We start from the raw sequence: 27,286 nt of genomic DNA, 5'->3' as shown, positions 1-27,286 counted from the left end.
TTGTTTTCCCTATCCTCAATTATCATTAGTTTTTAAAGCTAACAAATAGTCAGATTTTACTTGACATACAAAAATGAGTCACATCTTTAAAGAATTCATTTCACATAATTTTTATGTTCCTTTTTTGTGTGTGTGTGTGTGTGTGTGAGGAAGATCAGCCCTGAGCTAACATCCGTGCTAATCCTCCTCTTTCTGCTGAGGAAGACCGGATCTGAGCTAACATCCATTGCCCATCCTCCTCCTTTTTTCTCCCTTTTTCTCCCCAAAGCCCCAGGAGATAGTTGTATGTCATAGCTGCACATCCTTCTAGTTGCTGTATGTGGGACGTGGCCTCAGTGTGGCTCGACAAGTGGTGTGTCGGTGCGCGCCCAGGATCCAAACCCGGGCCACCAGCAGTGGAGCACATGCACTTAACCGCTAAGCCACAGGGCCAGCCCTAATTTTTATGTTCTTAATTTCCTATCACAACCATTCTATTTCTTCCATTGGCAAATGTCACACATTACACTAAACAGCATTAAAAAACAGTAAAATAGATCTAAAATTATAGAGCATAGATTACAGTCATTGAATTAAAATAAGCTTTCCCCTGGCTAACAGTTGTGATTTTTTTAAATTGACCAACTTAGTTCATAATTTTTAAGATATAGCTGCTACTCTGCTAAAATTATTATCTTTGTAATTAAAGCTCTATCTTAACACAAAACTCTATTAGATAACATACCATTCTGGTGCACTTTGGAAAAAATTCATTGCAGCTTTACAGTTTTTCATAGTGAGACTCACAAGAATTTTCTCCAGTGCAAGATGAGGAAAATTACTATAAAGAAAAATAAAAATCTTCACTTAGAAGACCAAAAGCCATTTAAAGCATTCTTTAAACTTAAAGATCCATGTTTGGCTATAAATCTTGACCTCTAAAATTTGGATCCAAAATTAAAATTGCTTTCATCTGTACTGAATTTCTTAACATCTGAAAGGAGAATTTAAGGAGCATACATTTTATGTTACTATTGTTTTAACACTTTCTAGAAGCAGAATCATGTTCAATTTTTAAAAATCATTTCTGAAATAAACAGATTATGAAATTAAAGCAAAAGCACTAGGATCCAGAAGTCTGTCCTCCAGGCATTCAGTTGTAACCACCAACTATGGAAAGGTTAAGTGGACAAGCTGCTCCCCATCCCAGTACTTAGGTCCCTGTTTGTCTTTCTCTCATTTCCTCCCCCTGTTAATTTAACATATTTCCTCCAGAAAATACTGTCATTACGATTCAAGAATACACTTGAGTCAGATATATGTTCAGACGGACCTATTTACAAAAGATCACAAAGGAACACACAAATGCTCAAAGAATTATATTCATATTCTTTGTGCACATCCCCCTTATTCTGTCTAGACAGAGAGGCAAAACAAAGTAAAAGGACCTAGACTGAGATCCAGGCACACAGACACAGAACACTGTAAAAATAAAGGGACTGTTTAATATTTAGGGCTGGCTCTGGGAAATTCTGCATTATCACTGTAAAATAAAGCCATCTAGTATCAAATAAGTAATGGAAGGCATCTTACAAGACAAAACAAAAAACAGTAGCATGCTAATGAACTCAAATTACCTGTGAAGAATTGGAGGCAGCTCTGCACTGTCTTCAAAGTCATCCTCTAACTGACAGAATAAGAGCCATTTCATTATCAATTCTTTTAAAGCAAAACTTCTATTTACTTCACATATATTCTGCTCCATTCCTGTTTTTACTGTTTCTGGCACTACACAAATGGTCAGTGCCAAAGTCAAACAGCATACTGCAGGACTATAACAAAACAAAGGACAATGTTGTTAAAAGTAAGCCCTTTGAGGGACAGAGACCTTGTCTATCTTATTTATCACTGTGTCACCAATGCTTAGGACAGTGCCTGGCACGTGGTAGACATATAGTAAACTTCCGGCAACCAAATGAACACAAAAAACTGTAAAAAGTCTGATTACATTTGAGAAGATTCTTGATTAAGAACTCTTATCATAACCGTATGTAGTACCAATAAAAAAACAAGGCTTATGAATATTGAGCAAACAAGTAATTAATTGTCAATTACAGATAAAAGAAATTTAAACACTTAATTCTTTACAATTGGCCTTAGTAATCTCTCTACATTTGAAACTAAATTCACATTTATTTATTTATTAAGACTTCCTGGACAAACAATAAAAGCATCTGAAATAGAATTTAATATATCTTTAACTGAAGTTACAAACTACAAAAATCAGGAAAAAAAATAATATACATATATAGCAAAATCTAATACAATGTATAGTCAACTTACCATGAAGGTTTGCATGCTGACCCAGTAAATAACTTCCAGAATTCTCTATCAACCTCAATTAAACTGCCTTGAATTATGGCTCCAAGTAAGCCAAAGTTTTCAGCTTGTATTTGTTCAGAACTTATACCACGAAAGGTAATACACCAAATTTTAATCCAAAGTTTCAATAAATCTGACTTTTGTGAGCTTTCTAGGTTTGATTTCTTGCCTTGACACAATGCAACTTCCATAAGGCATCGTAACACATATGGTGTGCGTTCCCCACGTCGCTGCTGAGGTAGAAGCTGGTATAGTATCGTCAGTAATGGTGATAGCTCACCATCAGGTAAACTTGCAGGATATTTTGATATTAACTGGGTTGCAATCTGTAGCCTAAAAGAAAAAAAGTATAATTAATTTGAAAATTATTCAATTTCATTAACAAACTAAAAGAAAATAAATACATAGACCTAGTACCCTCACAATATCCTAATTAGAGTATCACCATCATCATTTTTCATACTACTCTCAAAATAAACTGTCTCTTAATACTTATTACGCCCTACTTCCTAAAGCAGAGGAAGACTGACAACTTTTTGGCTAGCTGGGTAAGCTATCATATTTACACCAAAAATTTAAAAGAAAAACTAAATTAGAAATATTCTGAGTTATTGCACCCATTCCTGCTCATCAGCCACCAATAATATTCCTTTAAAACAGGAAAACAAACCAAAAAAACACAAAAAAATGTTTTTCCTTGACATTAATTCAATTAATTCAATAAATATTAGTGTGAGTTCTCTAGAATGTGTGCTACACAATAGGAACTTTATCATATTTATCTCTGTATTCCTAATGCTTGGCACACAGCAGGTGTTCAATAGTAAATAACTCTTGACCAAATGAACAAATTAAAGAATCTGAAATAGGCACCCTCAACTGTATAAAATAAACATTAGCTTAAGCAATAGCTATCTAAATCAATATGCTGCCCCCAATCCAATTATATTTCAACATTACATCAACATGGTAAAAATCAAAAGAGCACTGATCACAAAAGCCTGATTATAATCTACAAATTTCTAACTGTCCTTAGGCAAGCTCCTTAACCCTTCTCAGTTTCAGTTTTCTTTTTGGTAAAGCAAACAGGTTGAACTGGGTGAATTCTAAAGATTCCTACCAGACCTAATATTTTGTGATTTCACAGAATTCCACAATTTATTTAATTATTTAAATAACTGTGAATGCTACATGATACTAAAGAACACAGCAATTAAGAAAAAATAACCTTTTATCATGGCAAAAGATCCAAATTATTCTGTGATTTCTGAATGATACCTTTAATTTCTTCCTAATCTAATTCTATTAGAAAGTGCTATGCATGCTCAAATCTCTTTGTGTTGAGATATACAACTCAGTGAACTCCATGAGGCACACACTACTGCCTGCCTACCAGGCAGCCATTCGCCCTTCTTCCTTGCTATGCTTAGGAAAGGTGGCCCTGTCCCTGGCCCCAGCAGATGAGCCATGGTGGTTGGTCTCAACATGTTCTGGCAATCACCTTCCCTTTTATCAGTGACTTATTTGGGAGTAGACAAATGACCTAGTACTGGCCAGGCCAATGAGATAAAGGATTCTACTGAAAGTCTTGTGAGAAAAAGTAAATGAGACTAAAACACCACTGAAAGAGAAAATAACATTTTACCAGGGCACAAGATCAAAATCATTCTGAGACTTCTGAAGATGATTTTTTATTACTTCCCAGCCTAATTCTATTTTCCTCTTTTTGCAAGGTGCACTGGAATCATTAAATTCTCTTTGTGTGGTAGTGTAAGACTGAAAAATCTCCAAAGATCTGGTATCTTCATCAAAAACCTGTAAAATAACAAAAGGAAAACCTTTTTTTCACATTGTTATTGTTTTCTAATAGTTCATTAGGAAAGAAATGTTCCTCCTCAAATGAAGATACAGGGAAGTCATAAAGCAAGAGTAATAAATTACAGAAATATATATAAATATGATAATATAGTAACAAACATACATTTTGCATGATTATAATGGCTCTCTAGAAAGCAGATATAACAAAGTAAGGTATTAGTTTTATTTCCTGAGAACATTTACTAAAAGCACCAAGAAATCTAGAGGTAAAGCAAAACTCTCTATTTTCAAAGCAATTAAATCATAAATTTAGCATTAAGAAAACATTTGACAAGTGAAATTACCTAGGATGTTAACCAAATCTCTGGGGAAAAAGTTTTACTTAAGAAATATTAAGCCATCAACTGATGAATGGGTAAACAAAATGCAATATAGCCATACAATTAAATATTATTCAGCGATAGGAAGGAATGAAATACTGATTCATGGTACAACACAGATGAACCTTGAAAACATTATGCTAAGTGAAAGTAGCCAGACACAAAAGACCACATACTGTATGATTCCATTTATATGAAATGTCCAAAATAGGCAAATCAGTAGAGACAGAAAGTAGATTAGTGGTTGGTTGCTGTGGACTGGAAGAAGCACGGAATTGGGATTGACCGCTAATAGGTACAAAGTTTGTTTTTGGGGTGATAGAAATATTCTGGAATTAGTGGTGATGGTTACACAACATAGTGAAAATACTAAAACCACTGAATTGTACACTTTAGAACAGTGAATCTTATGCTATGTGATTTCTAACTCAGTAGTAAAAAAAAGCATTAAGGTTAGGGTAATCTTATTTCCTACAATCATTAGTTATCACTAAGTTTATATGTGCAAAAGAGTTATCTTTTAAGTCAGAAGGGCAATTCCAAATATTTACGGTGTTTTGAAAGGAATAGTTACATGTACAGAGTAATTTTACAGGCTTTTTATCAGAACACACATTTAAAAAGTCCAGTAATGGGGCCAGCCCAGTGTCATAGTGGTTAAGTTCACACACTCTACTTCAGCAGCCTGGGGTTCACGGGTTTGGACTCCAGGTACAGACATACACATTGCTCACCAAGCCATGCTACAGCAGTGTCTCATACACAAAAAGGAGGAAGATGGGCACAGATATTAGCTCAGGGCCAATCTTCCTCACCAATTAAAGAAAAAAAAGCCCAGTAAAAGGAAAATGAATGGGAAATTTCAAAATGTGACAAGACCTACTATACCTGGTGACAAATATCTGCCATCAATTCAATCAAATTTTCCTTGACAGCAACATTACGAGATCCTGAAGTATATTTCCCTCTGCTTCCTATATGACTTATCTCATTAACTAGCAGATCATATAAGTTGTATAAGATACTTTTCCATTTTCTTGATTCATAAGCACCTGTAATTCAAAAAATTAAAACATAATTTATATATACACTTCATTAGTACTGCCAACTCCTGCAAAACTATTCAGCTGTTAAGGGGGAAACAACATTAGAAGACATCTGGTCCAGGGCCGGCCCCGTGGCTTAGCGGTTAAGTGCGTGCGCTCCGCTGCTGGAGGCCCGGGTTCGGATCCCGGGTGCGCACCGACGCACCGCTTCTCCGGCCATGCTGAGGTCGCGTCCCACACACAGCAACTAGAAGGATGTGCAGCTATGACCTACAATTATCTACTGGGGCTTTGGGGGGCGGAAAATAAATAAAATAAAATCTTTAAAAAAAAAAAAAAGACGACATCTGGTCCAACCTTCTATTCAGTACTAATGTCTCTTCTGACATTAACCTTAACAAGCTCTATTTCCTAACACTGTCCATTTCACACTCAGCTTACTGTATTTGTTATAAAATTCTTCCATATTCTGACCTAACTTAACTTTCTCTAATCAACTCAATCAAAATCTCAATCAAACTTTCTCTAATTTCTTTTCTCCCCCCCAGGCAAATATAATTAATATGTTTCCTCTTTTATATGAGGACCAAGTTCTCTGTATGTCTTTGTTTAAGATAAAAACATTACCAGTTACTTCAACTAGCGTACAAATGACATGTCATCCAGACTTCTCATCATCCTAGTCTTCTTTCCCTAGACACACTCCAGTCAATTTATGTCCCTCTTTAAATGTTGCCTCTAAAAAACCTGATGAACATAATACTCCAGCTGTAATCTGACCAGTATGGAAAACAATGGGGCTATTACCTCACACAAAGAACCATAAAATCTATTAAAGCAGCCTAAGACTACATTAGCGTTTCTGGTACGCTAATTTTCAATTCATCCTAAATATACAGTTAACTAAACTCTATACATGTCATACCACCCCCTAATAAGCCTGATTTTCATCCTGGTGAGAGTTATGTGAAGGATGAAAAACTAAGAAAAGCTACCATTCTTTGACTTAGAGTGGTTTCATGGGCTACAAATACATCTAATCATACATACTAGAAGAACCTACAAAATATACACAGCTACTTTTATGTGGCTACAACAGTTTTCCTGCATTTTAGCTGATATTACTCAGTACAGCATTATTTCTTAATAAGGTCATTAAACTAGCCATGATGAACCGGTCGAAAGGCTAGTATAAGCCCAAAGCATATAGAGCCTGAGCATCAGGGAACTCATTCAGCTCCAGTTCCACCCAGTGAAGTTCCTGTCTACTGAATGGAGCTACATCATCCAATACTCTCTTGGTGAAAGACAAGTGTAAAGAAATCAAGGGAGGATAAGTCATTCATTTCTGGTTTTCCCAGCAAACAGGGGCCTGGAGTAACTATGAGGTTTAAGGCACTATGTACACAACTTCATTGGGAACTGACTAATCTGACTGGCTGTTTTCAGTCCACCTTTATCTATTTTATTTTCTAATAAAAGCAATATATAGATAAAGAGGATCTTGCCTTTTCTAAATTCTTTTACTCTTACAGTCTTGTGTCACACCTCTCAGCACCTAATTATTGTAGCATAATCAGATCCTAGAGGAAATAGTGTTCATATTAGTTCGTATTCCTCATAATATCTAGCATTGTATTAAACAAAAAAGGCATGATATGATTTGCTACCACAGCTTCAAAATCTAAAAAAATGTGTGAAAAATATCCTGATGACTCATACCATTACCAAGCACAGGAATCCAGAGAAAGGTCATAACCTCCTACAAAATACAGATTTCATACTTAAGCCTCTGTGTTTCAAAGAAGCAAATTCAAAACAGCAAAACTTCCTCTATACCTTTTTCTTGGGTTTTGGCTCCCCTTGGATGATGGATATAAATTTGTAGTTGAAATAATTCAATAATGACTTCTTTTAAGGAATCATTAAGTCTATGTTGAGTCCAAATATAAAGCAAGGTAGGAAGAATTTCATCTCCTAATTCACACACTCGAATTCGAAAGTTAACAGCCAAAGTCTTGAGGAAGATAATAAATGCTGCCAAAATATGATTTAGACCTGCAGAGCTCTTTTCTTGTCTGTGACAGAAAATAAACAGAATCAATTTGGTATAACACGGGGGAAAAATGCACAACCTGAAGACAGTTATGAAGTTGCATGCTGAAAGAAAAAAAAAATCTAATTTTCAAATAAGAATAGCCTTAGTTTCAGAAAAAAAAGTCATAGCAGCACTACATAGCAACAAAAAAAACATTTCTTATTTGGGGCTAAGAGATCATTCCTGTAGCTCTCTGTGCTGCTGAAACACTGTCTAAAATTATACAAACTGATTTGTAATACCCACCACTTATAAAATGTTTCACATTATAAATTGGGTAATGCCACACAAATGTAAGATACTGATATTTCTAAAATATATTACTATTTTATTTTATTCTTAGTACATTATATCTAGCCCCCAAAATGGGGAAAATGAAACAACTTAGAGGATATTTAGCTTTTCCTGTCATCAGAAAAGTAAAACAGACCTCCCACTTAAGAACATCATTTCACGTCCTGCATATTGGATATTCAGGAAGTGCTGGACCTGACTAACAATTTGGGAGTCCACTACTTTTACTATAAGAGGCCAATGCTTTTTTTAAATTGATAGTATTTTTAGTTACTGAATCTAAAACATAGTCTTACAAGCAGATCAAATGGCTTTTCAATACAAAACAAAACAAAAAGAGATCAGATTACCTTGCATGCTGAATAGCCTTGGAAAAAGATTCCAAAAATTTGGAATTTAATCCATCAGTTTGCGAACAGCATCCTTTAGTCACAGCTTGAATTATTCTAGCCACTAAAACCCTATTAATGTCTTGTGAAGGTTTAAGATACAGCTTGAAGTACATAGAGAGCAATTCTTAAAAAAACAAACAAAAAATGTATTAGTTATACTTTTAAAAAGAAAACTATCAAAGTATTTAACTTAAATACTTTATAATTCAATTTAACTTCACAATTCAATTTAAATTTCAATAATCCCACAGACAAAAAGATTAAAAATTATACTAATTCATATTTAATACAGTAAAAGTATTCCATCAATATTATTTTTATTTTATATAAACTGCCTTCAGGACATCAACAACTACAGGCAGCAGAGTATGCGAACACCGAGGTAAGTGCCAGATCTCAGATAAGCTACTTAACTTCTCCAATCCTATGTTCCTTCATCAAAGCCTAACAAAGCACTTGATACAGTGCACACTCCACAGCTTTGTTTTGTTTGAATGCTGTTTGATTAATAATGTGTGTAAAGTATGTCAAGAACTATGAAAGGTCTGAGATTTTACTCTACTCGTAACCTAACAAATTAGAATGCTAGTTTCATGGATGCTGGCAGAAAACATGAGATTCCTGGTCAGAGAAAAAGGACAGTTTATTTCTCACAGCAATGACACTAGCCAGAGTACCTTCACTTTTGCATAAATTCTTCACTCCCAAAGGCAAAAATGTAAAGAGAGACAGGTGACAAACGTGCAAACCATGAGCTACGTTACAGGAGATAAACCCTGAGCTTTTTATAATGAGTGGGCTGCAAGCAAACCTGTCCTTTGCTCTGGAGGAAGCCATCATCTCTATCATCATCTCTATCCTCCAAGGCTCACTATACAAACATACTTAAAAATACAGTCTGGAAAAAAGCAGTCAGTGTCTCTCTCATAAGATGTGCAGAAACATGAGATGCATTGAGAATTACACCCAACACAATGAAAAGTCAAGTTGTTAATGCAAGGTTTTCTTTCCGTAAAGAGATATTTAGAAAGTCCTTAGTAAAGTGAGTGAGAATAACACCTATGGGTATCTTCCTTTCCAACTGTATATGTCACATGATTCTGCAGACATAGTTTAAAATCAGAGATATTAAATACATAAGAATAAGGACAATGTAAATATCTCAAATATTAAAAAGGAAAATGATTTTTCAAATGATTCCTTTCATATCTGACAATTTATAGAAGTCTACACCAGTGCTTTCCAAAGTTTATTCACTACATACAATACCTAAATAATGGTAAAAACATTAGTTAATACACACAAATTTGGGGATAAAAAAACAGAAAGGGTTATCTTTATCATTTCCCTCTTATTACTTGCTAGGAGCAGAGAGGTGAACAGGAAAAGCCAACAATGCAACTAACTGTCTCTGATCAAAGCTCAAGCTTCAGAGCTTTTATGTTATTTGGGGAAACGATCCCCATACTCAGAGAATCCCACATATACCCCCTAATGAGAAGTAAACAGGCTGGTATAAGACATTCAACAAAAGCCTCAGAAGAGTAGAGTCCAACGTCTTCAAAAAAGCCTGCAGTACACGCCTCCAGATGAATTCACTTCCTCCGTGAATTCAACAACAACGAAAAAAGCTCAAAGAGCAGATGGTAAAACAATATGATATTAAAAAGGAGTTTCTAGAGTTAACAAAATAAAATAAAACCCCAAATAACACCATTAAATGTAGATTCCTTGGGACTTTTACATAGACAATCATGCCATCTGCAAATAGCAACAGTTCTATTTCTTCCTTTCCAAGCAGTATGCCTTTTATTTCCTTTTCTTGCCCAAGTGCCCTGGCTAGAACCTCCAGTACAAAGTTGAATAAGAGTGGTGAGAAGAGACATCCTTGTCTTGTTCCCAATTTCTTTTATGAAGGGTTTTAAATTATGGATTCAATTTGTTTAATAGTTACAGAACTATTCAGATTATCTATTTCACATTGGGTGAGTTTTGATAGTGTGTGGTTTTAAGGAATTGGTCCATTTAAATTCAGTTGTCGAATTTATATGCATAGAGTTGTTCACGGTATTCCATTATTCTTTTAATAGGTGCAAGATTTGCAATTATATCACATTTCATTCCTAATATTAGTAATTTGTGTCTTCTCTCTTTTTATGTTAGCCATTCTCGCTAGAGGTTCTAGATTTTATTGATTTTTTCAAAGAATCCGTTTTTTTGTTTCATTAATTTTTCTCTATTTTTCTGTTTCCAATTTCATTGATTTCTGCTCTTCTGCTTGCTTTGAAGATTTTGGATTTGTTACCCTTTTTCTAGTTTCTTGAGAGGGAAGGTAAGATTATTATTTGAGATCTCTCCTCTTTTCTAATGCAGGCATTTAAAGCTATAAATTATCCTCTCAACATAACTTTGGCTGCATTCTACAAATTTTGATACATTGTAATTTTCATTTTCATCCAGTTCTAAGTATGCTTTGATTTCCTTTGAGACGTTTCCTTCGACTCGTGAATTATTTAGAAGTGTGTCGTTTATTTTCACAAAAGTCCTATGAAGGAAACAGAGTACAACGGGAGAAAATAAAAAGAGAAGAACAAAGAAAGGGCAATCAGAAAATGATAGAGTCATTTAAGCTGAGACCTGGAGGATGAGAAGAAACCAGTCACACAAAGATGACAAGACAACAAATGCCACAGGGCAAGAAAGAGCTTGCACTCTCTACAGAGGACTGTGTGAGATGATGCATAGCAGCATCAGAGGAAATATTAGAACTCTTATTTTTTTAATTAAAATTAATTACAAATAAAAATACAGAAATCAATAATGGCCACTTTGAAAGACAGTTTGGGAATTTCTTACAAAACTAAACCAACATTTACTATACGATCTAGCAATCACGCTCCTTGATTGGATTGGAAGCTTATCATGGATGTTTACAGCAGCTTTATTCATAACTGCCAAAACGTGGACGCCATCAAGATGTCCTTCAGTAGTGAACAGATAATTAAACTGTGGTACATCCAGACAATGAAATATTATTCAGTGCTAAAAGGAAATGAGCTATCAAGCCATGAAAAGACATGGAGAAACTTTACATGCACATTATTAAGTAAAGGAAGCCAATCTGAAAAGACCACATCCTGTATGATTCCAACTATATATTTTGGAAAACGCAAAATTAACAAGACAGTAAAAAGATCAGTGGTTGCTAGGGATTGGGGGGAGGTAGGGATAAACAGGCAGAGCATGAAGGATTTTTAGGGCAGCAAAACTACTCTGTATGATACTATAATGGTGGATGCATGTCTTGATACATTTGTCAAAACCTACAGAATGTACAACACCAAGAGAGACCCTAAAGTAAACTATAAACTTTGAGTAATATGAGGTGTCAATGTAGGTTCACTGAAACAAATGTACCATTTTGGTGCAAGATGTTCATAATGAGGGAGACTGTGCATATGCGAAGTCAAGGGGTATATGGGAACTCCGTACTTTCTGCTCAATTTTGCTGTGAATCTAGAACTGCTCTAGAAAAATAAAGTCTATTTAGAAAAAAAAGTTTGGAAACCACTAGGCTAGAGAATCTGAATAATGGCCACTGTAGCTACAGTATAGAAATTAGAAGGATGAGAGAGGGCTTTTAGTTAAGGTCAGACAGGCAGGCAGAAGCAAAACTATCCAGCACTTCCAAGGCCTAGAAGAGGAGTTAATATTTCACACTAGTTCTACAAGAAAGCCACTAAAGGATTTTAACTTTTCTTCCTTCCTATCTTATTAGAAAAACTATCTCCTTCTTTGGGACAATCCTAGGGCTCTTGCTTTGGATCCCCTTCTTCTGAGGAAACACACATATCAATTTTCCTGTGTATTCAACTACTCTCTCTCCACTGAATCCCTTCAATTACATTTATAGATACTCCAGTCACTCTCATCTTTAACAGGATCCCTCTTTCCCTTTTCCTAGCAACCAAAGCTTTTGAAAGTGTTGTCTGTACAGTCGGGGCCTCCATATCTATGGGTTCCACAACCAGAAATTCAACCAACCATGGATCGAAAGGCCTACGATGGTTGCATCTATACTGAACATGTACAGACTTTTTTCTTTTATCATTATTCCCTAAACAACACAGTGTAGCAACTATTTACATAGTATTTACATTGTATTAGGTATTATAAGTAATCTAGAGATGACAAAGTATACAGGAAGATGTGCGTAGGTTTTGTGCAATTACTACACCATTTTATACTAGGGACTTGAGCATCAAGTCCTGGAACCAATCCCCTGTGGATACTGAGGGATGACTGTATTTGCTAATCCATTTCCTCACTTGTCACTCATGCTTTCACACCAGTCTGTTATAGAACTGAACGCCATCAACCAACTGACTCTAATTGCCATTTATAGAAAAATTCACCAAACAACAGCAGATATACACTCTTTTCAAATGCATATGGAACACTCACCAAGTTAGATCTTGTGTCATAAAAGATATCATAACAATATACAACTATAAATAATTTAGATTATAAAAAGTGTGTTCTCTGGCTATAATGTAATTAGACTAGAAACCATAAAAGGAAAAAAACAAAATAAAATAGGAAAATCCTCCAAACAATTGGAAATTAAACAACACACTTCCAAATAATCTACAGGTCAAAGAGCAACTCGCAAGAAAACCTAGAATATATTTTGAACTGAAGAAAAATGAAAATACAACATTGTCAAAGTTTCTGAGATAAGACTAAAGCAGTTTTTAGAGAAAAATTTATATTAAATGCACATATTAGGAAAGAAGCTCTCAAATCAATCACCTAAGCTTTTACCTTAAGAAACTAGAAAACAAATTAAACCCAAAACAACATAAGGAAGAAACTAATAATGATAAGATCAGAAATCAATAACGAAAGAGGCAATATCACTACAGGGCCTACACATATTAAAAGGACAATAAGGCAACAACGTTTAAGAACAACTTTATGCTCATACATTCAACAACTTAGATGAAATGTAAAAATTCTTAAAAGAAACAAATTACAAAAGGTCACTGAAAAAGAAATATGTAACCTAAATAATTCTGTATCTATTAAAGAAATTGAATTCATAGTTAAAAGTCTTCCAACAACCACCACCACCTCCAAATTCAATCCAATAATATATAAAAAGGATAATACATCATGCCTTAGTGGAGTACATCCCAGGAACATAAGGTTGCCTAGACCTGCGAAAAATCCATCAACGTAATTCACCATATCAACAGACTAAAGAGAAAAAAACATATGATTATCTCAATAGATGCAGAAAAAAATTTAACAAAATTCAACATCCATTCATGATAAAAACTATGAGCAACTAGGAATAGAAGGGAACATCCTTAACCTGTTTCAACAGCTAATATCATGCTTAATGGTCAAACACTGAATGCTTCCCCCAAAACCAGGAACAGGAGAAGGATGTCTGCTCTCAGCATTCTTATTCAAAATCATACTGGAGGAAAAACTATAAATCTCAGAGGAAAATATAGGGGAAAATTTTCATGACATTGGATTTGGCAGTGATTTCTTGGAAATGACACCAAAAGCACAGGCAACAAAGGTAAAAACAGATAAACTGTACTCATCAAATTAAAAACTTTTGTCCATCAAAGGACAACATCATCAGAGTTAAGGGCAACCCATGGGGCTGGCCCCGTGGCGTAGCAGTTAAGTGCATGCGCTCTGCTACTGGTGGCCCGGGTGCGGATCCCGGGCGCGCACTGACACACCGCTTGTCAGGCCATGCTGTGGCGGCGTCCTATATAAAGTGAAGGAAGATGGGCACGGATGTTAGCTCAGGGCCAGTCTTCCTCAGCAAAAAGAGGAGGATTGGCATGGATGTTAGTTCAGGGCTGGTCTTCTTCACACACACACACACACATACACTAAATAAATAAAATAAATTTAAAAACTAGGCAAAAGACGAACAGACATTTCTCCAAAGATGATATACTTTGGAGAAAACAGCGAATAAGCACATGAAAAGTTCAACATCACCAGTCATTAGAGAGATGCAAATCAAAACCACAGTGAGATACCACTTCACACACACTCACGTTAGGAGGACTATTATCAAAAACACAAAGAAAAAGAGGGGGCTGGCCCAGTGGCGTGGTGGTTGAATTCGTGTGCTCTGCTTTGGTGGCCCAGGGTTCACAGGTTCAAATCCCAGGCGAGGACCAATGCACCACTCATCAAGCCATGCTGTGGTGGCACACCATATACAAAATAGAGTAAGATGGGCACAGACATTAGCGAAGGGCCAATCTTCCTCAACAAAAAGAGGAAGATTGGCAACAGATGTTAGCTCAGGGCCAGTCTTCCTAACCAAAAAAAAAGAAAAGAAAAAGAAGAACAGGTGTTGGTGAGCATGTGGAGAAACTGGAATACTTGAGCATTGCTGGTGCATATGTAAAATGGCACAGCCCTTGTGGAAAAGAGTATGGTGGTTCCTCAATAAATTAAACATAGAATTACCATATGATGCAGCAATTACACTTCTAGATATACACCCAAAAGAATTGAAAGCAAGGACTCAAAGAGCTAGTTTTCACCCATGTTCATAGCAGCATTACTCACAACAGCCAAGAGGTGGAAGCAATCCAAGTGTCTGACGACAGATGAGTGGTTAAACAAAATGTGGTATATACATACAATAGAATATTATTCAGTCTTAAAAAGGAAGGAAATTCTGACACGTGCTACAACATGGATGAACCTTGAAGACGTTATGCTAAGTGAAATAAGCCAGACACAAAAGGACAAATAACATATGATTTCACTTATAGGGGGTAGCTAGAGTAGTTAAATTCACAGAGACACAAAGTAGAATGGTTCTTGAGGGCTAAGGGAGGGGGAGAGGGGAGTTCTTGTTAAACAGGTAGAGTTTCTGTTTGGGATGATGAAAAAAGTTCCAGAAATGGATGGTTATGGTTGCACAACAATGTAAATATACTTGATACCACTAAACTATACTTAAAAAGTTAAAATGGTAAATTTTATGTTATGTACCTTTACTATTAAAAAAAATCATACTGGAGGTCCTAGCCAATACAGTAAGGCAGAAAAAAGAAATAAAAGCCACATGGCTCGGAAATGAAGGAAAAAAAACTCTATTACTTGCAGATAACATGATTATCTAAACAGAAACTCCCACAGATTCTACAAAAAAGCTCCTAGATCTAATAAGTGATTTCACAAGGTCCCAGGATACAAGATCAATATATGAAAATCAACTGTACTTCTAATATTGTACAATATTACTTCTGAAATAACAGCATTGAACAATACGGAAATCTAAATTTAAAAAACAGTACAATTTACAAACTACTGCAGTATAAATCGAACAAAAATATATCAATTCTGTATGCTGATAATTATAAAACACTGATTTCTTTAAATCAAAAAAGATCTAAATAAATGAAGAAATATTCATGGGTTGCAAGAATCTACACTGTTAAGATGTCTGTTCTTCCTAAATTGTTCAGTAGATTCAACACAATCTCTATCAAAATCCCAGCAGGATTTTTTGTAGAAATCAACAAGCTGATTCCAAACTTTATATGGAAATGTTGGCTCAGTCTTATGCTATCTTCTCATCTCACTCTAAATTCTCTTCCTAGACAATCTCATCCATAACCATGGCTTCAATCACCACCTCTACCAAACATATATTTTGAATATAAACTCCACTTCTTGAACAGAGTCCTCATTAGAGAAGCAAGTTTCAGAGAAGGGAGCTAACCAGAACATTCAACAAAAGGGCTGATTATTAGAAAAGACAGTAGTTTGCACAGGATTTCAGAGACCATGCCAGATGATGGAATTACAGTAAGGAGACTAGAGGAAGAATTGCCTTTGTCTCAGTGAGACCCACGGTTATCAGTAATAATGTAAATTGTGCAAATATCCTAAATATTTAGGATGGACCATTTTGGTGAGAGACGTGTCAGAGAATCCCAAACATCACCGGCCTATTCTCCAAAAGCTGCCACTAGGCTTGCTGAGGGCCGTGTTTGGAACACAGCCTACCTTGTGTTCAGAGAAACAGCAAAGGCCCCAGATGACGCCTAAGAAATTAATGCAACAGAGCAGGCCTTTATGTAGGAACAGTAGAGTATAATGCAGGGCACTGATTAGGTCATAGTTTTATGGTCCACATATATCTCATTTGGAAATGATAAAGTGACAGTAAAGAATATAGATAAATGATGGGGCTGGACCAGGGGCGCAAGCGGTTAAGTGCGCGCGCTCCACTGTGGCGGCCTGGGGTTCGCCGGTTCGGATCCTGGGCGTGCACGGACGCACCGCTTGATAGGCCATGCTGTGGCGGCGTCCCATATACAGTGGAGGAAGATGGGCACGGATGTTAGCCCAGGGCCAGTCTTCCTCAGCAAAAAAAGAGGAGGACTGGCAGATGTTGGCTCAGGGCTGATATTCCTCACAAAAAAAAAAGAATATAGATAAATGTCTTTTAATTTAGTTATTAGCACAATTTATGTTGAATATTTTTCATTGAAAAATACTGAGTTTCTAAATTTTCAGAGGTGAACGTTATTAGAAGACTTTTACATCTGGCTTAAAGTCACCTTGTTGAAGCCAAAATCCCATTTTCACCCATTAAACCCACTCAGACCCAGAAGTGCTCCACTTTGAAATCAATAAATTCAAATGTTTCAGTCTCTGACCATAATTTCCTTCCTTCCTTTGTGGTCTCTCAGTACCTTTCACATACAAACTGTCAACACCACTAGATTTCTCCCTGGCACCTATTACTTATCTTGTAAGTCAATGAATCCTGTATTTCTTAAGCTAACACTTTCAATTTCCATTATCTTACCAGTGACCCTGCCTAATCCAATGGATACTCTTGTGTCTTACCATTTTACAACACTTAAAATGGCAGACTGCTTCCAACTTGAAATTCTCTTGCTTTTAAGACATCTCTTTCTCAGTTTTCTTCTTTCTACTTTAATCATGGTTGAGTTTAGGTGTCACTGATCTGTGAACTCACTGCACCCAAACATATCTATATCACACTGCATTATAATTTTTGGTTTACTTGCTTTTTTCCTGCCACTGGACTGTCAAGTCCTTGAGGACAGGTATGGCATCTTTCAATTCTGTAAATCCAGTTCTGATAGGAGGCACCTAATATATCACTACTGACAATATTAGGCTACAAAACAAGTCTCCATAAATTTAAGAAGATTGAAATAATACCAAGCATCTTTTCTGACCACAATGGTATGAAACTAGAAATCAACTATAGGAAGAAAATCAGAAAAGCCACGAATACATGGAGATTACACAAAATGCTACTGAACAACAATTGGGTCAGCAAAGAAATCAAGGCAGAAATCAAAAAATACCTGGAGACAAATGAAAATGAAAATACGACATGCCAGAATTTATGGGATACAGCAAAAGCAGTTCTAAGAGGGACGTTCATAGCAATACAGGCCTATCTTAACAAATAAGAAAAATCTCAAATAAACACTCTACCAATGCACCTAAAGGAACTGGAAAAAGAAGAACAAACAAAGCCCAAAATCAGTAAAAGAAGGGAAATAATAAAAATCAGAGGAGAAATAAATGAAACAGAGACTAAAAAAACAATAGAAAAAAATTAATGAAACCAAGAGCTGGTTCTTTGAAAAGATAAACAAAATTGACAAACCTTTAGCTAGACTCACTAAGAAAAAAAGAGAGAAGGCTCAAATACGTAAAATCAGAAATAAAAGAGGAGAAATTACAACGGACACCTCAGAAATACAAAAGATTATAAGAGAATACTATGAAAAGCTATATGCCAACAAATTCGAAAATCTGGAAGAAATGGATAAATTCTTAGAATCATACAACCTTCCAAAACTGGATCAAGAAGAAATAGAGAATTTGAATAGACCAATCATCAAAAAGGAGATGGAAACAGTAATCAAAAACCTCCCCAAAAATTGAAGTCCAGGACAAGATGGCTTCCCTGGTGAAATCCACCAAACATTCAAAGACTTATTACCTGTCCTTCTCAAACTCTTCCAAAAATTGAGGAGGCAGGAAGCTCCCTAACGCATTCTACGAAGCCAACATTACCCTGATACCAAAACCAGACAAGGACAACACCCAAAAAAGAAAATTACAGGCCAATATCACTGATGAACATCGATGCAAAAATCCTCAACAAAATACTAACAAATTGCATACAATACATTAAAAAGATTATACACCATGATCAAGTGGGATTTATTCCAAGTATGCAGGGATGGTTCAACATTCGCAAATCAATCAAAGGAATACACCACATTAATAAAATGAAGAATAAAAATCACATGATCATCTCAATAGATGCAGAGAAAGCATTTGACAAGATACAGCATCCATTTATGATAAAAACTCTGAATAAAATGGGTATAGAAGGAAAGTACCTCAACATAATAAAGGTCATATATGACAAACCCACAGCTAATATCATCCTCAATGGTGAAAAACTGAAAGCCATCCCTCTAAAAACAGGAACCAGAGACAATGATGCCCACTCTCACCACTCCTATTTAACATAGTACTGGAAGTCCTAGCCAGAGCAATCAGGCAAGAAAAACAAATAAAAGGGATCTAAATTGGAAAGGAAGAAGTGAAACTGTCACTATTTGCAGATGACATGATTTTATATACAGAAAAGCCTATAAGAATCCACCAAAACACTTTTAGAAGTAATAAACGAATACAGTAAAGTTGCAGGATACAAAATCAACATACAAAAACCAGTTGCATTTCTATACACTAACAACGAAGTAGCAGAAAGAGAAATTAAGAATACAATCCCATTTACAATTGCAACAAAAAGAATAAAACACCTAGGAATAAACTTAGCCAAAAAGGTGAAAGATCTGTACACCGAAAACTATAAAACATTTCTGAAAGAAATTGAAGACGACACAAAGAAATGGAAAGATATTCTGTGCTCTTGGACTGGAAGAATTAACATAGTTAAGATGTCCATACTTCCTAAAGTAATCTATAGATTCAATGCAATCCCTATCAAAGTTCCAATAACATTTTTCACAGAAATAGAACAAAGAATCCTAAAATTTATATGGAAGAACAAAAGACCCCAAATAGCTAAAGGAATCCTGAGAAAAAAGAACAAAGCTGGCAGTATCACACTCCCTGATTTCAAAATATACTACAAAGCTATAGTAAGCAAAACAGCATGGTACGGGCACAAAAACAGACACACAGACCAAGGGACTAGAATCGAAAGCCCGGAAATAAACCCACACATCTATGGACAGCTAATCTTTGACAAAGGAGCGAAGAACATACAATGGAGAAAAGAAAGTCTCTTCAACAAATGGTGCTAGGAAAACTGGACAGCCACATGCCAAAAAATGAAAGTAGACCATTACCTTACACCATACACAAAAATTAACTCAAAATGAATTAACGACTTGAATGTAAGACCTGAAACTATGAAACTTCTAGAAGAAAACATAGGCAGTACACTCTTCGACATCAGTCTTAGCAACATATTTTCAAGCACCATGTCTGACCGGGCAAGACACAATAGAAAACAAGTGGGACTATATCAAACTAAAAAGCTTCCGCACAGCAAAGGAACCCATCAACAAAACAAAAAGACAACCCAACAATTGGGAGAAGATATTTGCAAATCATACATCTGATAAGGGCTTAATCTCCAACATATATAAAGAACTTATGCGTCTCAACAACTAAAAAACTAACAACCCAATTAAAAAATGGGCAAAAGACCTGAACAGACATTTCTCCAAAGAAGATATACAGATGGCCAACAGGCACATGAAAAGATGTTCAACATCATTAACTACCAGGGAAATGCAAATCAAAACTACAATGAGATATCACCTCACGCCTGTCAAAATGGCCATAATTAACAAGACAGGAAACAACAAGTGTTGGAGAGGATGTGGAGAGAAGAGAACTCTCCTACACTGCTGGTGGGAGTGCAAACTGGTGCAGCCAATATGGAAAACACTATGGAGATTCCTCAAAAAATTAAGGATAGAACTACCATACGATCCAGCTATTCCACTGCTGGGTATTTATCCAAAGAACTTGAAAACACCAATGCGTAAAGATATATGCACCCTTGTGTTCATGGCAGCATTATTCACAACAGCCAAGATTTGGAAGCAACCTAAGTACCCATCAAGGGACGAGTGGATAAAGAAGATGTGGTGTATATACACAATGGAATACTACTCAGCCATAAGAAACATGAAATCCAGCCATTTGTGACAACATGGATGGATACTGAGGGTATTATGCAAAGTGAAATAAGTCAGAGGGAGAAGGTCAAATACCATATGATCTCACTCATTAAGTAGTAGATAATAACAACAACAAACCAACACATAGAGACAGAGACTGGATTGGTGGTTACCAGAGGGGGTGGGGGGGGAGGGAGGAGGGCGAAAGGGATAATTAGGCACAGTGTGTGGTGATGGATTGTACTTAGTATCTGGGTGGTGAACATGAGAACACAATGTAATCCATGCAGAAACAGAAGTATAATGATGTACACCTGAAATTTATACAACGTTATAAACCGATGTTACTGCAATAAACAAAAAACTTTTTTAAAAAAAGTATGTAATGAGTGAAAACTAAAGGTCAGATTCTGTAACCATTTAATTTTACTCATGTACTGTTAAACTGTGAGGTCATTTGGGGGATACAGATAGACTCTGATTGCTCTTTTGGTGAAATTTCATTTCACAAGGAGAAATTCACAAACAACAAATTTCAAAACACACCTAGCCACTGTTGCTGAGATATTTCACACCAATATTTTCTCACTGAAAGAATGTCCTTGAGCAGTATGTTGCTACAATCGGCTCCATAAATGGCACCATTAGACGAATCTTTCACTGTATCCATGACATAATTCAAGAGTTCTTGACATTTGAGCCTGGGTGCTCCTATTTAAAAATAAACAAACAAATAAATAAAAAACATATAAATCTTAAGAAAAATAAATTAAGGATACTTGGAATGGCAACTATATAAATAATTCCATTTGGGAAATCACTATTAACAAACCTCCTTCTCATAGAGCAGGAATTAGCAAATTATGGCCCATGGGCAAAATTCAGCCAGCCGTCTGTTTTTGGAAATAAAGTTTTATTGGACCACAGCAAGGGGCTACTTTAATGCTAAAATAGCAGAGCTAGAGCTGTTGAGGCAGAGACTACAAGAATACAGCCTGCAAAGTCAAAAACATTTACTATGGGGGCCCTTTACAAAAAAGTTTGCTAATCCTTGTAGGAATATATAGCAAAAATAATCATTCATTCTATTCTTAATAATTCACAGTTTCTGGCATTAGACCTAAAATGATCCACAGTTTCTTGGTACTTTTTATAAAGAATAAATTTATCAGAATAACACAAGATTATAAAATGGATATTTACTTTGAAAAGCAAAATTACTTCCAAGTCCTATAATAGCATTTATAGCATATAAATATGTCAGGCTATAATTTTTACGGTTTTATTTATTTACTAGAGGTTCTAAAAATTAACATAAATGGATATATACTTGAAGCAACAAAAGTACACTTAAAAATTATTTCTGGAGCTGCCTGGTGATGTAGTTAAGTTTGCACATTTCGCTTCAGCGGCCCAGGATTCACAGGTTCGGAACCCGGGTGCAGACCTACACCACTCATCAAGCCATGCTGTGGCAGCATCCACATACAAAATAGAAGATGATTAGCACAGATGTCAGCTCAGGGACAATCTTCCTCAAGCAAAAAGAGGAAGACTGGCAACAGATGTTAGCTCAGGGCCAATCTTCCTTAAAAAAATAAAATAAAATAAAAATTTCTTATTTTCATCAAATCATACTGATATTACAGCTGAAATTTTATCATATGTCATTATTAACAGTCTTATAATTGCACATAACATTTTTCATTATAAGCTATGAGCAAGGCGCAAGTCATTATGTATATCTGAGTATGTTCTGGGTTAGGATTTTCCTATGATGACACTAGTTATCATATTCAGAAGTATCAGACTATGGTAAATAAATATACACTGATATAACTCAAAAATCATTTTTACTTATGGCTTATATCATAGTTCAAGGTATCTGGCCCAATGATGAAATGCACAACCATGATGCTCTGTTATAACATCCTGTACATCTCTTACAGTCCTCATAACATTTTCTTATCTATAACATCTATTATATAATTACATTCTTTAAAAAAGGAATTAATGAGGCTGGTCTCACGGCATAGTGGTTAATTTCGGCACACTCAGCTTCGGCGGCCCAGGTTCGCAGGTTCGGATCCTGGGCGTGGACCTACACCACTCATCAAGCCACGCTGTGGCGGTGTCCCACATACAAAACAGAGGAAGATGGGCACAGATGTTAGCTCACAGCTAATCTTCCTCAAGCAAAAAAAATAGGAGGATTGGCAACCGGCGTTAGCTCAGAGTGAATTTTCCTCACCAAAAAAAAAAAGGAATTAATTAATCTCTATATCCCAACATACAGCCCAGTGACTGTCCTGATAGTAGAGGCTTAATAAACATTTGTTGAATAATCACAAAAATTAATATCAGGATGAAATCATATTTCCCTCCAGCCTTAATCCCAATATATTTCCTCCCTCTGCCAAATTTGACAAGTGTTTTAAGAATCATGCTGATCTTCTTTTATAAAAAATCTGCCTCAAAAGGACAACTAAGTTGGCTACAGAGACTTTAAGGAACCTCATGGAACTTAACATTTTTCACAGCTGGGTTTTATTCTCTAAGCTCTGTCTGTGCTTTGTCTGTGCAGAAGCAGACAAAGGCCTACACAAAGGAATGACCAATATTTGCTTACTGGTTCCTGCTCAGCTGCCTCTTTTTTTCTAACCTCTGTTTCTTTCATCATACCTTGGATACCAATGTTGAGCAAGTCTGGCAAAGTCTGGACATGTGTTTACATTCCCATCAACCCTCCAACCCTTGGAAAACAACAACTGAAGACGTGAGATGACATGGTAGTAGCACACTGGTTTTGCTCTGAGATTAAAGATGTTCAAGTTACAAAGTCAAACTTGAAAGAAAATGAAGTCTTAAGTAAAAACATCACTTTTCAACCATTTAAGTGATGTTACATTGGTAATTCCATGCACTCATTCCTGCGAATCAACATACTGACACTTACACATTTTCAAATGTCATCTCCATTGTTAATTTTGCAATTGAAGGTTTTTTTCATTGTAAAGTAAAAATATAAGCTGAAAACTTTTCTAGTGGGCTACAAATGGGCTTGATATCTTTCTCGCACTCACTCACAAACTCTGTAAGTACATATTAAGATCCATCAAGAACCCAATGTTAGTAGCCAAGAATACAAATTTTAATGGATGCATGGTGATCACACAAGGGGAGAAGCAGGTGCAGAACGTTTCAGAGTAGCTTTCCTTTGTCTATGCTGGAGTCCCTGACCAAAGCTTGCAGCTATCCACATAAACTGGCATCCAGAGGAGCTGGAAAACTAAATTTTTGCTAAACCACTGTTTTTTAGACTCAAGTCTCATACCACCATTCTAAAATATCACTCACTAACAATCTATGTCCTTCAACTTAGTAATGTTTACCAACACTGGGCTTTTCTGATTCTTAAACTTGGTATCACAAAGCCACATCCTTACCTGCGACAAGTAAACAAAGTCTGAGCACAAAAGTCCCTAACCAAACATTTCTGTTTCTAGTTTTTCAGCATTGTATGAAGCCTATTTTCTTCCATAAGCCTACTAGCATCGTGCATTTTGGTTCAAAAATATCATTTCTTCAAAATATCAACTGTAAAAGTTCAGAAAGGGAGATATGTGGCTCATCAGGAGCAAAAAAGAACTTGGTATTTTGTTAAACCAATACTAAGCACAGTGTTAGTTAAGAGTGTGGGTTTTAACTGCCAAGAAACCTCCTGTGATCTTAGAATGTTAGTGAAAGTATAGAATAAATGATATGCAAGTCCTGCTCCACTCTATACCCATCAGAATATACCTATAAGATTGAGTCCCACATTTTTTTTTTTTTTTTAAAGATTTTATTTATTTTATTTTTTCCCCCCAAAGCCCCAGTAGATAGTTGTATGTCATAGCTGCACATCCTTCTAGTTGCTGTATGTGGGACTCGGCCTCAGGATGGACGGAGAAGTGGTGCCTCAATGCGCACCCAGGATCCTAACCCAGGCCACCAGCATTGCAGCGCGCGCACTTAACCACCAAGCCACAGGGCCGGCCCAGAGTCCCACATTTTAAGAGAGCGATAATCAAATAAAGACTATCTCAAAGGATATCATACTGAAAAAATTGATTAGCATTTTTCTGTATTATCTCAGAAGGTAGAAGCAGTAACAAAAGGAGACAGGAAAGCCTCAAAAGGTAAGTTTAATCATTAAGGCTACCTAAGTACTAGGGAAATATAGAGTGGATCCAAGAAGAATGGGTAGTTGAAATAATTTTTAATCCTTTCAACCCTGAGATTCTATCATTCCATGCTCACATGAATTCCTCCAAATATTTGAACCTATAGTATGAAACTCATTATATGTACTAGAAATTAGAGTTAGCACTCAACTTTTATCTCACCATATTCAGAACAAACTCATGCAACAATAACCTATCAAGCTAATTATTTATAATAAATAACAGCACTTACTTTTATTTGCACATTTGATGAAGTATTTGACCAAGCTACTGATTTCTTGCATCTTTTTCTGCCTTGTGGCTTGTGTTGAGGTTGATACATTTGGTTTTGCTGTTCTCAGACATTCTGTTTCTTTCTGAATATATTTCTGTAAAAATCTTCAAGAAAACAAAATAAAATTTCAGAAATTCATTAAATGCTTAAATTATTATAATAGTTTCAAAAAGCCCTTCATGCCATCATAAAGAGCATCTTTTAAGCCACATTGCTTCAATGTACCAGCTAAATGAAACAATTAAATTTCTTTTAGACCTAATCCCCATACCACCACTTAAAAGTCTGGTCTACAAAGCTCTTTATCTGTAACCTCCACAATTTTCTATTGCTTTACTGCCTGCTTTCTCATTTTATTACTAAAAGCTTGCAATGCTATTAAGGGCTGTCAAGTCTTGCCCATCTCTTTCTGTTATTCCGTACATGGCCTACCACTTTCCTAGGCAGTTGATAATGTTTCTAGCCTTTAAAGGAAACCTGGCTCGAAGATACTCATGATTAGTTGGCAGTGTCAGTTGCATATCTGGCTTACCTGATCAGCTTATTCAAAATAGTATTCATCTTTAGTTAATAACTATATTTGTGGTATCTGAAATAAACTAACCAGAGGAAAAGAAGCACGTATTTTTCATGTTATCCACACTGAAATCTGTAACACTCAGTCTATTACCAAATAAGAGCTAAAAAATAAAATGTACTTAAAGCAATATTTAAAGATGTCGAAGTAATAATAAAGCACTTGTTATAACAATCCTATTCTCTAATTTTAAATAGTCTTATGAACTAATTGATATGAAAGGAATTCTCTCTAATCTTGAGTAAAATACGTCTAAGACATTTTACTGAGCAAACAATTTAAAAATTTTAACTTTTTCTATATGAACATCCTTTAAAAATTATGTTTCAGATAAATATTAAGCACCAACTTCAAATGCAAGGCACAACCCGTATATAGGGAGCAAAGATAAATAAGCCCTACATATACAAAAAAATAATATAGAGACATAAAATATACAGACATAAAAAGGGAAGAGAAAAACACAGTAAAAAAATTAGAATGGATACCTAAAAACAGCATCCCAATTCAAATATTTCCCTTGTTTGGCATCTGAATGCCGATCTAAATGTTTAATGTTTTCAGGATCCCTAATCAGGCGCTTGAATTTCTCAACCTCTTTCTGAAAATTAAAAAAAGAACATAACAATGGGTTACCAATCACACACTTGTTTCAAGGAAAGATTAAATTTAAGTAATTTACTACCCTTCGTTCTGTAGCTCTATCATGTTCTAGTTGACGGCAACACATAAGAAGATCATGAAGTGCTAGACTCATGGTTTAGAATTTCAGAAAACACATCATTGCCTGTAAAAAAACATATAGATATAAAATTATTTCAGACTGGTATTAATACATAGTTAGATCTAACTGTACAACTAATCATATTGTGATCAAAGGCACGATTTTTCTTAACATTTCCATATTTAAATGATATTTTCCTAGAACATAACAAAACTTCAACACGAAAATGCGTGCTTTATGTGCAGCAGCAGAATAAAAATACGAAACGTATAATTTACTTTATTGTTCTGAGACCTCTTCTATGAAACATGACATTTAAATTGAAACATAAAAGATGAATAGAGGACCGTCAGACAAAGAATACGGAAAAGAGCACTTAAGGATTTAACACTGACTGGCTGAACTATTTAAAAGCATCCTTTCTTAAATTTAGTGACTTGTCAGTTTGCTGAGGCAAAAGTTTAAATTGCTTATGCTTTGGAATCGATATGTAGGAGGTTATCAGAGCTAGTAAGTCTTGCCTAGCACTCAACTGGCTTTACGGTTCTCATTCAATACATAAAACTAGGAGAAAAATGATATTCCTGTTTTAAAAGGAAATGAAGGAAATTATATGCTATAACGACATCCCTTGCAAATGTCAAAGGTCAACTATATTTTACTATGCCTTAATGCCATCACAGTAGCCCTCCTGCTGTTAGGTTTTCTGACATGATCAAACCCTGATTTAAAAAAAAAATCTTACAAGAAAAGCATTTTGTTTTAGTATTTCTGCACCTTTTTACAAAGAAGCTTCATTTTTATTAGTTTATAAA

General features: G+C 35.6%; 1 protein-coding gene across 3 annotated transcripts in view; it reads right to left on the bottom strand.

Moving 5' to 3' along the window:
* The window catches only part of ATM (ATM serine/threonine kinase), a 126,101-nt gene that overhangs the window by 95,636 nt on the left and 3,179 nt on the right, over positions 1 to 27,286 (bottom strand). For all 3 annotated transcript variants that reach the window (XM_087433661.1, XM_087433660.1, XM_014785193.2), the window contains 11 exons: positions 26,433 to 26,534; positions 26,236 to 26,348; positions 25,129 to 25,274; positions 21,217 to 21,381; positions 8,348 to 8,513; positions 7,445 to 7,683; positions 5,448 to 5,611; positions 4,007 to 4,176; positions 2,323 to 2,694; positions 1,617 to 1,811; positions 725 to 820 (listed from right to left, as the gene is read on the bottom strand). In XM_087433661.1, coding sequence (XP_087289787.1) covers positions 725 to 820; positions 1,617 to 1,811; positions 2,323 to 2,694; positions 4,007 to 4,176; positions 5,448 to 5,611; positions 7,445 to 7,683; positions 8,348 to 8,513; positions 21,217 to 21,381; positions 25,129 to 25,274; positions 26,236 to 26,348; positions 26,433 to 26,504 — 1,898 coding nt within the window. In that variant the 5' untranslated portion in view covers positions 26,505 to 26,534. The remainder of the gene's footprint in view (positions 1 to 724; positions 821 to 1,616; positions 1,812 to 2,322; positions 2,695 to 4,006; positions 4,177 to 5,447; positions 5,612 to 7,444; positions 7,684 to 8,347; positions 8,514 to 21,216; positions 21,382 to 25,128; positions 25,275 to 26,235; positions 26,349 to 26,432; positions 26,535 to 27,286) is intronic.

The sequence above is a fragment of the Ceratotherium simum genome, chromosome 7 (genome assembly GCF_057802395.1).
Source record: "Ceratotherium simum simum isolate JZ-2026a chromosome 7, ASM5780239v1, whole genome shotgun sequence".
Lineage (NCBI taxonomy): Eukaryota > Metazoa > Chordata > Mammalia > Perissodactyla > Rhinocerotidae > Ceratotherium > Ceratotherium simum.
Note: the sequence above shows the minus strand (reverse complement) of the source record. Positions and strands in the feature narration are given on the sequence as shown.